General features: G+C 40.9%; 1 protein-coding gene across 1 annotated transcript in view; it reads right to left on the bottom strand.

Annotated features, from left to right (window-relative positions):
* Positions 1-13853, bottom strand: part of nup93 (nucleoporin 93) — a 17757-nt gene extending 3904 nt beyond the window's left edge. The window contains exons 1-10 of the mRNA XM_010780687.1: positions 13793-13853; positions 12068-12196; positions 10767-10841; positions 9588-9680; positions 9321-9463; positions 4766-4931; positions 4503-4596; positions 1382-1573; positions 1168-1294; positions 912-988 (exon numbers count right to left, since the gene is read on the bottom strand). Coding sequence (XP_010778989.1) covers positions 912-988; positions 1168-1294; positions 1382-1573; positions 4503-4596; positions 4766-4931; positions 9321-9463; positions 9588-9680; positions 10767-10841; positions 12068-12160 — 1060 coding nt within the window. The 5' untranslated portion in view covers positions 12161-12196; positions 13793-13853. The remainder of the gene's footprint in view (positions 1-911; positions 989-1167; positions 1295-1381; positions 1574-4502; positions 4597-4765; positions 4932-9320; positions 9464-9587; positions 9681-10766; positions 10842-12067; positions 12197-13792) is intronic.
* Positions 13854-15184: the final 1331 nt, after the last annotated feature.

Genomic DNA, 15184 nt, shown 5'->3' with positions numbered 1-15184 from the left:
TGTGTGCCTTGGCAGTCTAGTTCCAGACAAGTGGCTACTGAAATCAATCTTACTAACTGCTGTCTGTGGAATTTACTCCCCGAGTTGGCAGACTTTATTTTGCTTACTTTAACATCATTTTTCATGGTGGGGCTAAGCCATTTCTTGGTATGGGTGTACCCTACCCCAGCGCTGCCACTGGTGGGATGTATNGGAAAGAGATGGCTGTTTGAGGAAGCTCCCATTTATTAACATTTCAACAAACAAGTTGCATATTTGCATAACGTATTCAAGTGTTACCATTTAGTGCAAATTGCACTAAATGGTAACACTTGAATACGTTATGCAAATATGCAACTTGTTTGTTGAAATGTTAATAAATGGGAGCTTCCTCAAACAGCCATCTCTTTCCCGACAATCCCCTCTGTGCACGAACCCTTACATATGGTAATTAAACATTAAAACACCTGCGGCTTATAGTCCAGTGCGGCTTATATATGTACACATCATTCAATTTAGCTGCTGCGGCTTATATTCAGGTGCGCCTTATAGTCCGAAAATTACGGTAGTTGTCTATGACTAAAATTATCTACTGAGGGAAAGGTTTTGGAATTTGTTGCTGTAAAACTCTTTGATTAATTTGAAAACAATTAATTTTTACAAACTGTGCAACAAATATTGTTCTTCTTGGGGTAAAAACCATATCTTTGTTCCCACCCCAAAGCTATTTAACTGAAGTATTGGATTGATCGGGAACAAAGAAAAACATTCAAATGGATATCTGCTCTGACCTTGTTAAAGGAACAAGGCTCCATAATGGATCTACTGACCCATCGTCTAGTGGGCCCTTGTGTATCAGTTATATATTACCTGTGTTGAAATGCAATCGGCACAAGTATTTCCCAGAAGGTCTCTGTGTTAATGTGGGTCACTCACCTCTCGACTCTCAATAACCAGTTCACTGACGCATCGCATGAACATGTTTTCTCCCTGGGTGTCCTTCTCATTGCTGCAGAAAAGAGAGAAAAAGAATAAGAATTGGAGACAGAGGCATTGTGGTGAACATCAGTAGATAGCAATAGCTGAGTCATATCTGACTCATATCTCTTAGAGAACCACCTTAACAATTATCTTTATAAAATATGGGAGAAATAGACGGTGTCCATGTAAGAGTGTGGGCGCACTTACCGTAAGAAGTAGAAGTACTGCAGGGCTTCCCGAGGATCAGTGGACTCAAACTTGCGGGTGTACAGCATGAGCAGACGGATGAAGTTCAGGCGGCGAACCATGGGAGGGTCTCCGTGCTCCTGGCTCACTGCATGTGGTAAACACATTTTCTTTAATTAAAATGTATGTCTCAAGTGTCTGCACCCCCCTACAGAAAGACGCTGGTTACACTCACACAGCTGAGCGCTCTGGCCAGACGACTTCAGCAGCAGCCGCAGCTCGTACAGCACCAGCGCCACATGCACAGCGTGACTCCGGAGCCTCTCGGCGCGGAACAAGAAGGCCACGGCCGCCTCGAACTGAGCCGTCAGGAACAACACCTGGAAATACAGGAAGGGCTGCTGGCTGGCGGAGAAATGAGACTCTCCTGTTGGACACAAGATAAGAGAGAGGGGGTTAGGTTGGATGTCAGTCCAAGTGTGGAAGTGTTTCAGCATTACTGAAACGTCAGGAAGAAAGACGTCACACCCTGTAATGTCAGATTTGTCCACATTTACTCTGAGAAATGTCTGACTAAAGTTGTCGGACAGTGCCTGGTAATTCTTGTGGAGTAAAAACACTGAAGACCACTGATTGATCTACTAATCATAAGGAACGGCAATTATTTACTTGACTTGAAAAAATGGCAGCCCGCAATACTCTAAGTGGCAAGCGTAGTGTTGACAATGATGGAAATGTCAAGGCTGTTTCAAGAGCTGTCGTTCTTGCTTTTGACTGAAAATCTGGAACTATCTGTAGTTGAAAATGAAATAAAGAAACAGACCATCCCTTGTCTAATTAAGTTAAGTCATGTTAAGCCAAACTCTCCAGCGGAAATGAGGCATAGGACCACCGAGGGCAAAATTGAGACAATGATTTTGATTGTTTCATTTAATCATGGGGAAAAATGGACAACACTTCTATTCTTCGACACATTTTCTATTAATTTTAGAACGTTCACAAGATGACATCAAAGTGTTTTTGGGGCATTTAAAAAAAGAAAGAAGGACAATCCAGAGGTGACCGGAAAGAAGGGGAATAAAGAGCAGGGATGACTTGCAATAAATCAGACGGACTCCCACCACATGCGTTGACATGGTGCTTCTTAAAATTATTTTTATTACAGCTAAATAAACTGACTATAATTGTGGTATTGAAACAATACTGGTCTTAAAGGCTTTTCACACCAATACAGGTATTTTCATTTTTTCCTGATTTGACCTCTGCTCAGGTTGTAGTGGGCTGAGCTATGATGGGAATTATAATGTGAGGTCACCTTTTTACCTCAGGAACTAGAGTTAGTACACGCCGGCAGAGAGGAGGGACCTGTCAATCAAACAGTCTGTACAGAAAGGCTGTTGAATCAAGAATAATAATGATGTCTGTGTTTGATAAAAAAGGAATTGATGACTGCCTGACACTTCATATAGAAACTCTTTCAATTGCCCTTATTTAAATTATTTTATTATAATACCAATTTAACTCCAGGTCCATAAATGTCAGCTCAATTGTTGACAGTTGCTACGGCAACTAACATGTGAGAAATTGAAAACATTCTGTCAAGCGCAGGTACTTAGTCATCAAGTTTACTTTTTTAATTATAATCCTTAATCCTCTCGCTGGCAGAAAGTTTGAGTAGAGCAGGGTGGACCATGTCAGCCATTTCATAGCCTTATCTCAGACTTACAGCACTTTAGTTCAAAAAGGGAAAGCGCATGAGAGGAGGAGAGAGGGAGGGAGCGATGAAGAGGAGAAAAAGGACGAAGGAAGAGAGATAAGAGTGTGGGGGAGGGCTGCAGCGGATTGCGCAAACAAGAAAAGAGAAAGAACAAATGCAAAGGAGAATAGAACAGGAGAAAGAGGATGGAAATCCGAGGGAGGAAAGAGAGGGAACAGGTGGAAGGAGAAAAGAGGAGGACAGAGACGCGTGAGTGAGCGAAGGACGGAGAAACAGAACAGACGAGGCTCGAGAGCTCTGGCAGTATGTGAGAGAAATTAAGAGAGGCTTTGGGCTTTACGCCCCGCTGTGAGGCAAGATGGAGGACAACAAGGAACACTGCCAGACATGAGCGAAAACAGAATGAGGCCTTAGGCTGTACTTCCCAACGAGCGAGGCGGGGGAGAGGGAGAGGAGTGCAGCCTTATCAGGACGGAGCAGGGTTGGCGTGTGGAGAAGGAAACACCCAGGGGAGAAAAGGGTGCTTTCTCAGTCTGTGGGAGGGAAGGCCTAATGCCCTTACGCTTGCTTTTTTTTTTATGTATCAGGAAGCATGTGGTTGCTTAAGAGGGGAGTTTTATTTTTGAAATGTGTTCAAAGTAGGCTCATCATCACTTAGGATGGGAAATGATAACATGCTACTGATGCCATAATCAAATGTGCTTGTCAGTAATTTTTTACGTTTATTGTATACAGATTATCTCTTGTATCTATTGGATTCTAGAATTATATTTTAAGCACTGGAGAAGGCACTTTTATGTAGTGCTAGTTTTGCAGCTTTAACAAAAGCACTGTTGTCATTTTTCATGTGCAACATCGTGAAAGCGTCTGTGGAGAGACTAAAAGTGTGCCCTCTTCTCCCCCCTTGTGATCCTCATTGTGATGAGACATCAAGGACACAGCATTTTTAAAGAGAAATCAGGGGAACAGTGTGAGTCAGCCTGGAGGAAGCGCGGTCGGGCGAGAGTTTAAGCTGCAGCTGTTTCTTTTTACTTTCCTGAAGGCACTTGATAAGCCTTTAGAGAGACGAGGCGGGAGGCAGGCTTTCATTTTCTGCGCAGGCAGCAGGTGACTGGCAGTTGTAGCACTGACAAGTAATTAAACCCTCTTGTCTGAATCACAAGCACAAAAGATGCGAGAGTGTGTTGCTATTCCTACATGTTGCAGTTTAGACATTTATTCAGAAACAGATTCTGGTTAACTCTTTAACAAACTCAAAAGGATCAGAATTTGCTGCTACTTTTTAGATCAATATTCTGAGCTGACAGGAAAAAAAGGTATTTGGTTGACTGATGTAATTTGATTACATCTACCTTCTTTACACCCAGAGCTGCACAATTTGAACCTGTTCTGGCTCTTTTTAAATATAGGGTAATAAAATCTCAAGAGACATTTACAACAATGTTTAGATAAGGAAAGCAACCAAAAGAAAGCATGCACACATCTTTGCCTGTTCTCCCTTTGCAACAGCTTCTAAATGACTATCCAGTAGAAGATAATGGAAATGAAACGGAGGTAGGTGGGGAGGGTAACGTAAGACAACACGATTGTTGGGAATTTTGAATATTTGTAAAGTTTTTACAGAAATGCAGATCCATACCGTAGTCCTCCAGCAGCTGTTTCTGCAGCTGTGGCAGGGTCAGTCTGTCCTGAGAAGAGCTGCTGCCGTCATCATCAAAACACACCTGGTTCAACTGCAGGGACAAAACACCATACACAAAAATACAGAACAAGAAAGACTCCTTTTAGGATATAGTGAAACCAAGACAAGTCAAACAAATGCCAATAGTACAGCCCTAGAAATGTTATCGATGATCCTTAACTGGGCCAATTTCTCCGCTGGCAACTGGTAGTATACTGTACCTTCAGCCAGAGGTAGTCTTCCGTCTTGTCGGCCACCTCTCCATGGTTATCACTGATGTCACATTTCCCGATCAGGCAGTAGACGGCTCTCTTGTAGGGGTCGGCGCTGTTCCTCAGCACTCTGCGGTAGTGCAGACGAAGCTTGTTCTCTGAAGTCGGGGAGAGGCTGAAGGGAAGAGTCAGAAATGAGGTTGTGGGCAGGTTGTGGACCTCACCTCGGGGTCCGGGGGCATGCTCCCCCGGGAAGATTTTTTTTTTAAATGTTGAAGCTAAATGCATCAATTTGCTGCACTTTGAGAGCAAAGTTAGGGACTAAATCTATGGATACATCTCTCAACAAGACCCATGTGAAACAGAAGTGTTTCAAACAGACTGACTTTTTCTTTATGCATATTTTACAAATCACTCCCCTTTTAAACTGTATTTTTGTTTTANCTCTATTGAAAATTGATTTCGTTGGCTTAAGATTTGTTGAGTACTCCAGGGAAAATGCGGGACCTCGACTGCATATATTCTAAACAGGGACCTCTCCTCTCTCGAGAGGGAGGGAGGAACACTCTTTGTTGAAGGGGAATACATTCAGATGCAATCCGCGAGAGGAGCAAGAGAGAGAGAGGGCGAGGCGAGTGATGTTTTTACGCGAGCAGCACGGGTGTGTGTGTCGGTTGTCTGATGTGTTTCTGGGGTCTTATTGAAAATTAGACATTAGGATAAGAAAAAAGCTACCGAAATAACATTACTAATAACTGTCTTAACTTGTCTAGCGGAGACCCGGTGTTGATTTCCTGTAGTCAGATGCGTTGTGTATCGTACTTTTGACCTCGCCTTAAAGGTAACCTAACCCGGGTAAGAGGGTTATTCGTTTCACTTACCTAAACCTTATTCTTGTCTGTACGGTCGCGAGATGTTTCTCGCTTGCTCACCTATTTCTGGGTACCTCATAATTCCGGGGACTGTGTGGTCCTTGGGCTTTAGCGGCCAAAGAGCATCAGCCTGCATTGCTTCGCACGGAGGCGGTTTGAGTTTAAACTACCGATGTGGTAGCCGCACCTGTGGTGGGGATAAACCCGGAAAGTACCGGCTGTAGTATTTCCAAGGCACACCTTTTATATGATCATTATAAAAAACAAGAGAATAACAGGTATGAAATAATTCCAACTCATACTATAGGACAGTAAAACAAAAATACAGTTTAAAAGGGGAGTGATTTGTAAAATATGCATAAAGAAAAAGTCAGTCTGTTTGAAACACTTCTGTTTCACATGGGTCTTGTTGAGAGATGTATCCATAGATTTAGTCCCTAACTTTGCTCTCAAAGTGCAGCAAATTGATGCATTTAGCTTCAACATAAAAAAAAATCTTCCCCTAGAGGAGGTGAGGTCCACAACCTGCCCACACCCCCCGTCAAATTGTCTCACCCACATTGATGCTTCCTACGCCCATGGTTATCTCTCATCATCTGAGAGCTCCAAATCTGAATCTCCCTGAACTATCTGGTATAGAATAGGCCTATGTCTGCTTCAGTTCCGTCTCCTGCAACAATATTGCAAAAATGAGTAATTAAGTCCATGAAGATGCACCCTGACTTCCACTAGAATGGACATTTATAAAAGAGCTCTTATTTCAAAACTTGAATTATTGAATTGCTTTCAGTAATAATTATATAGTTCCTCACTTGTTACAAGTTACATGGTTAGTTCGTTGTTAGTGTATTACCCATTCTCACCGGGGGAAGAGAGGTTGTCCACACCAAATTATAATTTTCTCTAGGTGTTCTCGGAGGCATCATTAAGTATGCAAATTTTTTTATTGATAAATTGTTACATGTCACTTTTGACTGTCGAACATCGTTTTGTTTATGCGTTGGACAGTCCGTGGGATTTGTTTGTTCCCGGTTCGACAAGGTCATTGGGAATAATGAACAAGCGAACCCAAAATTTAGCTTACGTCTACCTTTTTTTACGTTAGGTGAGCTCTCGCCCCTTATTTGGCTTGCTTATTCTGCCTGCCAAGTAGCTTGGTGTTTAACTAGGCGATTCTTCGAGAATACTAGTTATGAAAGGGGGGGCCAAAGTGGCACGACCGGAACGCAGAGGTTTTGTCGTGCGACTAGGTCCCCTGTTGTCGGACCTTTATTCCGTGCTGGTTGTGGAAGAGACAGTCTCGGACTTATACCTGTGACAACGGACACAATAGACGGTCTCCGCCGGTCAATGTGCTTTACGTAGGTCGGCGGAGCTGTTGTTTGACAAATATTACGGCGATCCCGATTGCAATCGACTCTTCCGATCGACGGTGATCACCATGACCCATTTACTATATGTACGTCTATATCAGGATCAACTCCTTTATTTTAGGGTGTAAGTTAGGTTCTTGTTTCTGTTTTTTATTTATAGCGTCAATTCGTGACCGGTGCTGCGATTTGTTTCGTGCCTTCTCGGCCAGACGAAGGGAGGAAAGAGGAGAGTTGGTCCTCCGAAGGTTCGAAACTTCGGATCGAGAAAGTCGTGATCCGCGTTTAAGTTTCAGGAGCCGACGCTCTGCGAAGGGAACAGTTGAATCTTCGGCACCTTCCGCCATTTACATTTACGGGTGGCACAGGGAAAGACCCAAATATTTACCAAGTACGTCCCTCGTCTATTCTGGTTGTGTTCCGGTTGTTGGTCGTTGAGTCGTAGTTGTTGTCGATCGGGTCCTGTCGAACTATTAAGGTTGAAGGACACACTGCTGTGCGGAGAGCCAACCGCACACTGCAGTTACCAATTAAACCTTGTTATTAAGAAAAAGCGGTAACTGACCATACCCAAAAAGAGCGTTATGGAGAAACCCCAAAATGACATAATAATTGGGACAATTCGTGACTACTCAAAAAAAAAAGCCAGGGGTGAGCTTTTACTGTTAAAGGTCTTGTTTACTGGGGTATTGTGTGCAGTTTTCCCGCCCTCTGTCCCACTATCGTCTTTTTACGCAGGAACAACCTTTTCACAGAATTTCTAAAAAGTGAAAAGAACTTTTGGACGCATATTGTAGGACCTTTTTTTTCGGTTTTTTTTAGTTTACCATTATTGGAAAAATGAGACAATCAATCTTCTGTTAGGTTTAATTAAGTTAAAACTAATAAGTGGCTTTACAATGGTTTATCGAGAGTTACTTTGTCATGCTGTTTTGGTTTAGGTCCTACTCTGTAAAAAAATTTTCCATCACGTGTACTACGGGTTCTTGGATGTTCGTTATACCGTGTAGGACCCTGAAATTAAGGGGTTTAGTGGGTAAAGGGATTTATCCACAACCCACGGGGATAAACGAATCCGGGTTTAATGTTACAATTTTCTGGAACAAAAAAGGGTGCGTCGTTATAGAGTTATTTATAATTGTATTGTAAAAGAGGGGGATTTAACCAAATCCAATGGATTTAGATTAGGGTTAATGGCCTCTTCAATCAAGGGTTATCGGCAATGGTTAGAAGATTGACACCAGTTAGTTCTAACCTTTAAGAAAAACCCTTACCCTTACTATTTTTTACTCGAATAGATTATCAAATAAGAAAAACTGTCTTCAAGGGCGACGGTTTATATATAGGACGGACCCTGGTCGGGTAAGTGTTTAAGGGTGACCATCACCTTGTTAAAACATTTGTCGTTAGAGGAAAATGGAAAAACTCGATGAGATAGTTAGGAGATGGACGGTGGACATGTTCTCCTCGTAGTACCCGAAAAGTCACTATACCCAGTAACACCAATTTTTTATAACGTACGACCCTTCAAAGGGAGAAGGTAAAGTAGGTTTTACCCGTCCGTTATGGTTGTTGTTGTAAAATATCTCCCGTCCCTTCTCTTCATTTTTCCAACTATTACTAATAATAATTTAGTACTTTTTTTAGTGTTATACAANGATTGGCCAGAAGACATTATCAAAGATGTTCTATTGAGAAGACGATCACTACGTGACAAAAGTTTTCAAAGCCGTTTCTAGTCTTCGGTATTTCCAGACAAGTGTGTCTGGAAATACCGAAGACTAGAAACGGCTTTGAAAACTTTTGTCACGTAGTGATCGTCTTCTCAATAGAACATCTTTGATAATGTCTTCTGGCCAATCAGAATCAAGATAACGGCGTGGTGTTGTTGCAGGAAGTCCCGACGGAGAATACTTTTGCTGTAGTATATCTCTATATATATATATCGATGCAAGATTACGTGTTGATAGAAATCAACACGTAATGAAATAAGACCCCACGGTTTGATGATTGATAGGTGTGTGGGCGGTCTTTCATTTTGACACACAGAACAATGTTATAATAAACATACATACTGTATGTTAAATGGATATATCCGCCATCTTTCATTTATCTTTCCATTCCCACAACAATATACATAAAGAAATGGCATATTTTGAACATAGTTCAAATGGTGATTAATCATGATGAATTAATTTTTAAGCTGTGATTAATCTGATTACATTTTTTAATCGTTTGACTGCCCTAATTTAAACTACTATCTGTATAGTGCTAATTCCGATTTACTTAACTTCTTAATGAACAGGATAAATAAATCACAGTTACCTGTTCTCCAGGAAGTTGAGCGCCTGGCGTACGAAGGCCATTTGCATTTCAACAGAGATGCGACTTTTGAGCGTGTCTTTGGCGGGAACCAGTAAAACATCAGTCATCTGCTTCACCATCAGCCACATGTCTGATACATTCTGCAACAGTAACATAAATGAGTGTATTAAAATAAAAAAGAATAAGCAAAACTTACCTGTATTTTTGCAGAGGACTTTATCATTAAATGTGAAAAAAGAAATGTTTGATAGCAGATGATCTTACCTTGTCATCCAGGCTTTCTGCTACAGAAGCACATAAATCTCCCAGGTTAGGCTGGATGTGACCATTCACTATCTTCTCATTGAAAATGTAAATCTGAAAAAGACAAAAAAGAGGGGGATAAAAGATAAAAGATCATAAGCTCTCTCGGTCACTTTTAAAAATGTAGTTGTTGTTTAAAACTGTAAATCCACCTACTACTCCATCCCCAGCTATTAAGTAAAAGCTAAACCTATGTCCACCGAGTGAAATGGTTCACGACAAAAAACAAGAAAAAAAGGATGAAAATGTTTAGAAGGTCATCGAAGAGGATAACAAAAACTAGACCAATTACGCCGCACGCAATGTGTCGACACATGGTCAGAGGTAAAGCCACATTAAATTCAGATCAGAGGAAAACGGAGAGAGAAGGTCAGAGGGACGACGAGGGACGATAGAGACAGAGTGAGAGAGAATTACCCAGAGTCCCCCTCTTCCACTCAATCAATCAATATGTCTGATCTGCCTCTTTCTGGCTCACTGTGACCCCATTTCAACTGAACCATCACAAACAGACTCTTCTCCACCATGTTTTCGACTCACTTTAGTCAATTCAAGAGGTGGATTTTGTTTTTAGATTTAAGTAAATTTAACAGCAAATGTATTCATTAGATTTAACCAAGGCCATCACAGCAAGATATATCACTTCTGTTATTTATTTATTTATTTATTTACACATAACAAAAATCCACGTTTGTTTAACAGTCTGACTGTGTCGGAAACTGTGTCACGATTAATTATTTTGTTTACCAGAGAGCACTATTTTTAAATCTTGAACTCAATTCTTTAAATGAGAAAATGTGCACATCAAAAAAATGAATAAATAAAGAGGATAATGAGAAGTGGAGGGTTTAAGTTCATGCTGCTTCCTTATTACAAACCTTTATGTCACCCGTTAACTGCAAGTCTATTTCATTGTAAATGGTGAAATGTTGTCAACTATTTTCTAAATAAAGAATTGCAAAAAAAATTGAACTGAGTAGTGGGTAGAATAAAATGAAATAAAAGACATAGCAGTGCTGAGACAAAATACGATGGAAGTTATTTTGTATTTGTTTACCGTTATACTAAATTAAACTCTTCGCCTTTACATAGAGTTTCGATGTACTGTACAACAAAATGATCAGACTGGCGCCAACTCACCTGTCGTCCGTACGCCACCTCCACATTGTCCAGTGCACTCCTTCCTGGAGCGGTCACTTCACTCACAAAGCTGGGCTACAACAAACAGCAATAAAGGGAGAAAGTCAATAAATAATAAATAGAACGTTAAATAAAGCTAGGAACAACAGAAACTGCAATCATTTACCAATTGAACTGTCAATTGTGTCTAACTTGACAATCCCACAGTTGTTCTTGTTTTATGCCCAATGCATGCTGGGATAGGCTGCCACAGGATGAAAGTAGTATACTTCTCTCAGGGAGGAGATACAAATAGAAGTGATAAGTCTCAGATGTTGCTCTGGTTAGTTTTGATGAGTGTAGACAGCTCGCACAGTGTCAAGGAATCAGCCTGAGAGATTAGGATTTTCTAAAAGTCGACATATTCAGTCCAAAAAGTTAAATATTATTTAGTATAGATGTTTTTTGTGTGTGGGACTAAAATAATTGGAAACAAAATGACACAGCTGCTCAATGGATATTTTGTACAGAATTAATATATCAATCTTTTCTACGCAATCCACAGCCTAAGTTACGATAACTGAGGAATACGCTGACACTGTTACAATGGAGCTCTTTAGGAATTTAAATCCTGCAAAATACTGAGAAAAGACAAAAAAATGCCTTTTGATTATTAGAAAGAAGCAGCTGCTGTGGACCTGCATCTTTTTAACGAAACATATTCATCTACTAAAATAGATCTAGTCAAACGTGTATGTGTACCTACTTCAGATGAGCAGATTTATTGATACAAATAAGTCTCATCAATATAAAAAATCCAAGTTAAGCCAAAGAATGTAAACTTCAGCAGCAAGTGTTGCGTGTATTGGAACTTTCCTATTATGTTTAAAGACACATTTTGTCAATATGGCAGGATTTGGGGGAAAAATGACAAGTTGCTATTATATTTGCAGATATTGCAATTAAGATATTATTTGCAACATGACTATTTGTGAAACATTATTCACATTATCATTAAAAAATATATTTAAATCATCATTGTTTGATTTTTAAAGAGGATCTGTACCTGACATGGAGATGTTATTAGGTCTGTAGAGTACTGTTTGTAGGCCGGGACTTCTCCACAGCACTTCATTCAGAACTATTTTCCCACAAATGTTGCCTTTACCAAATATTGAACTTACTGAATTTGGATATTGCATGAGTCCAAATAGCTATTTTCATAACTTTTCAATTCATTTTGCAGCCCTAATAATAAAGATATATATGTTTTGAAGTCTTCTCTTTCCGGTTAAAACAGCTCTGCGTTGTGTTTCCTGTACCTCCACATCTTGACTGAAGTCCAGCGCGTCCTCTCCGGCTCCGAGGAGTGTGTGTAGCACTCTCTGCTTCACCTGCTCCCACTGCACCAGCATGGACTCTCGGTGGTACTCTTCAGCCAGCAGGAAGGTCTGAACAAAGCAGGGAACAGGTACTCCGTCACACTCGATGCATAAGTGCACCCAGGTGTCCACATTCTTACATTGTGCATGTTTGAATATAGCATGCATATTAATCACTACAGCTTTATTAAACAGAAATAATACTGCAGCAGTTTTGACTTGAAAGTTGAAAAACTTTTGTAACAAGAGAACAGGACAGTTGAGCACCATGTTAATGTTATTATATTATGTAATTAGAGCTACTATAATGCCTTGCCTTAAATGCTTGGTGTTAAATATCAAGTGATCAATTTGTTTACACACACGTTGGCTATATTGGCATCATCATCATAGTACATTATGGCGACTGATTTAATGCAAGAATAACTGTGTAGTGGCCATCAACCTCAGGAACTCACATGGAGCATATTGAAATATAGATGTTCATTATATAAATGGGGCGTATCTCCACATGCACCACATTTAGCAGCAGTCCCTCGTCAAGATTGTCCAACTCCACCAGGACGCAGGGCCGTCTATTTCAACCCTCCATAGAGACTCAAAAGGAGATAATGGGAACGTGAGATAATTGAATCCCTCCCATCTCCAGCTCAGGGAGACACTAATGTGGACTCAAGCCACCATTTACTTGGTAAACCTGTTCATTGCCCGGATGAGAGTTTAATTTAAGCATTGTTGAGTTACTGCAGTCTGTCAAACACTAAGATAGAATGAAGAAATTGGGTGCACGAAAGAAAAGGTTGTTTCAAAAGAGTATATCAATACTCACTTTGTGGAACAGAAAGGACTGAACACGGTTATTTTTTTATGCAAGGTGTCCCATTAAAGCAAATCTCGTTTCCACAATTGCTTACAGTGAAATTGAAGACATTCTTGTTATAAACATTGTTTAATGAAAACATGAATACAGTCAGTAGTATTGTTATTAGCCCTTTTCCTCTCTCAAATGGTATCTGCCTTAAAAGAACAAATAATGTATAATTTAATTGAGATTATATTCATGTTAGGTAATCGCAGTGAGACCGGAAAACTTAAACTCGACTAAATATGTCACTTAGCAGACCAATAGCCCACATTACAGGTGCTGCAGTCACATAGAAATTGGCAAGGACATCTTTAACACCTGCTTTCTTTTTAATCAGTGCATGCATTCGAGTTTTCCACCCTTGCACACAAGTCCCTTTTTGCATCTCTCGGGGAGCAGGGGGAGATAATGGGAACGGCAGCTAATTAAACGCGGGGCGTATTAGCTCTGCACATCAGGGAAGCCATTTCAAAACCATCCCCTAAAAGGTTTGCACCAGAAGGACAGATTACTAAAAAAATGTTTTTTAAGTGTTCCTATAGTTTGATGTGCCAATGTTCACACACACACTGCAGATCTCATCCGATTTTGTTAAACTCCAAATGAGGCATATAAAGATCCACTAATGTATGTGACTAAAGAGGATAATCACTTCTTCTCCTTTTAAATTTAAACAATTGAACCTGTATGAATGTCAAAAATCCTGAGAAGTTGGTTTTGCAATACTTCCATTAGGGTTTAAATGTTGTCTTAGCTGTAGCTTTTGTTACCAAGCAATAAGACACTAGGCAGATACTGACCCTGCGGCGAGACTCCTCGATGGCAGACAGCAGGGCGTTGTCCCTCTCATTCTTCAAGAAGCCCTGTGGATGGGGAAGAGACGGACAGAGGGAGAGACGCGTGACAAACACAGAGAGAGAAAAAGACAGAAACAGAGATATTAGTTCGAACATTGGGGACACAAGTATTAAACTGCATGCAGAGAGTTCTAGGAGGGACAGATACAGAAACGTGGTCCGTCATTTCTTTACGGAGAAAGAAGCCGCTTCTCAATTTCCCTTTTTTTTTGTTGCCATCACTTGACGTGTTGAGTCAGGATTAGTCAAACGTATCGTCGCTGTTTAACTGACACATGTAAAGGCAGGCCAGAGAAATGGGCCATTCTGCAATGAGACAGCAGTCAGCCTCCATTTTAAAGTCGTCTCAAGATGGCCGCCCCTGCACGCATACATCCCCATCCTCTGGTCCTTCCTGTGAACATTCCCATTCCCTCTCATCTGATAATAAAACCGCTTATCTCGTACACAGGATCTGAGCTATCCGGTGAGTAAGTGGTACTTGTGTAACAGCTGGAGTGTGCAGGAGAGAACACGACAGCTCTCTTCGGAGGAAAAGTCAGTGAGCGCTGACGTGAATTAAGGGACAGACATCTTGAGGAATCATCAAAATGGCGGCTGTAATGCACTGGGCTGCTAAGCAAACACAAGGACGGCTCACTGGCAGCTTTCAAATGTGAAAAAATACAAGTTGACGTAAGAAATCTCCCTTTTCCTGTGCAGAATATCATTATACATGTGTAGCATTTGAATGAAGAAACAGAGACAGCTGTGAATGAGTCAGAGGCCGAGCCAAAAAACATCTCTTTATTCAGAAAAATTAACAAAAGGACATTTCCTCTCATCAAACTGACGACATGGGATGCTATGTATGAGGAGCTGCAACCAATTTAAGGTCAGCAGGAGGACGAATTTCACAACAAAAACAGGGTAAGATTTTAAGGTGCTGCTCACACGGGAACGTTTGCGTTTATGCACAGTATGCGTTTTCAAAAAAGTCTTCCGTTCACACGTATTCGTTTCATTTGACATTTCTGTTCACACGAGAACGCTGGAAACGCTGTAGTACATATGCCGGGCCTGTAACTGGCGCTGTAACTTCCACCACAAAATACACCAAAAGCAGCGAGTATAAGATCCATAAGGTGGGGAGAGGCGGGGCTATCGTTATTTTTTCAGGAAATGATCGTATAGAGGCGATTACACGGAGCCGTTGGACCCCCCAGAGCGTTTCGTTTGCAAATCTATCCACCTTGGGACCCGTTATCGTTTGTGGGATCCGTTTCTATTGTTTTATTACGGCCTCGTGTAAACGAAAGGGCTATACGCAAGAGAAACTATTTGGATCCAACCCGT

This window comes from Notothenia coriiceps, unplaced genomic scaffold, assembly GCF_000735185.1.
Source record: "Notothenia coriiceps isolate Sejong01 unplaced genomic scaffold, NC01 NC01_scaffold00022119, whole genome shotgun sequence".
Classification (NCBI taxonomy): Eukaryota; Metazoa; Chordata; class Actinopteri; order Perciformes; family Nototheniidae; genus Notothenia; species Notothenia coriiceps.
Note: the sequence above shows the minus strand (reverse complement) of the source record. Positions and strands in the feature narration are given on the sequence as shown.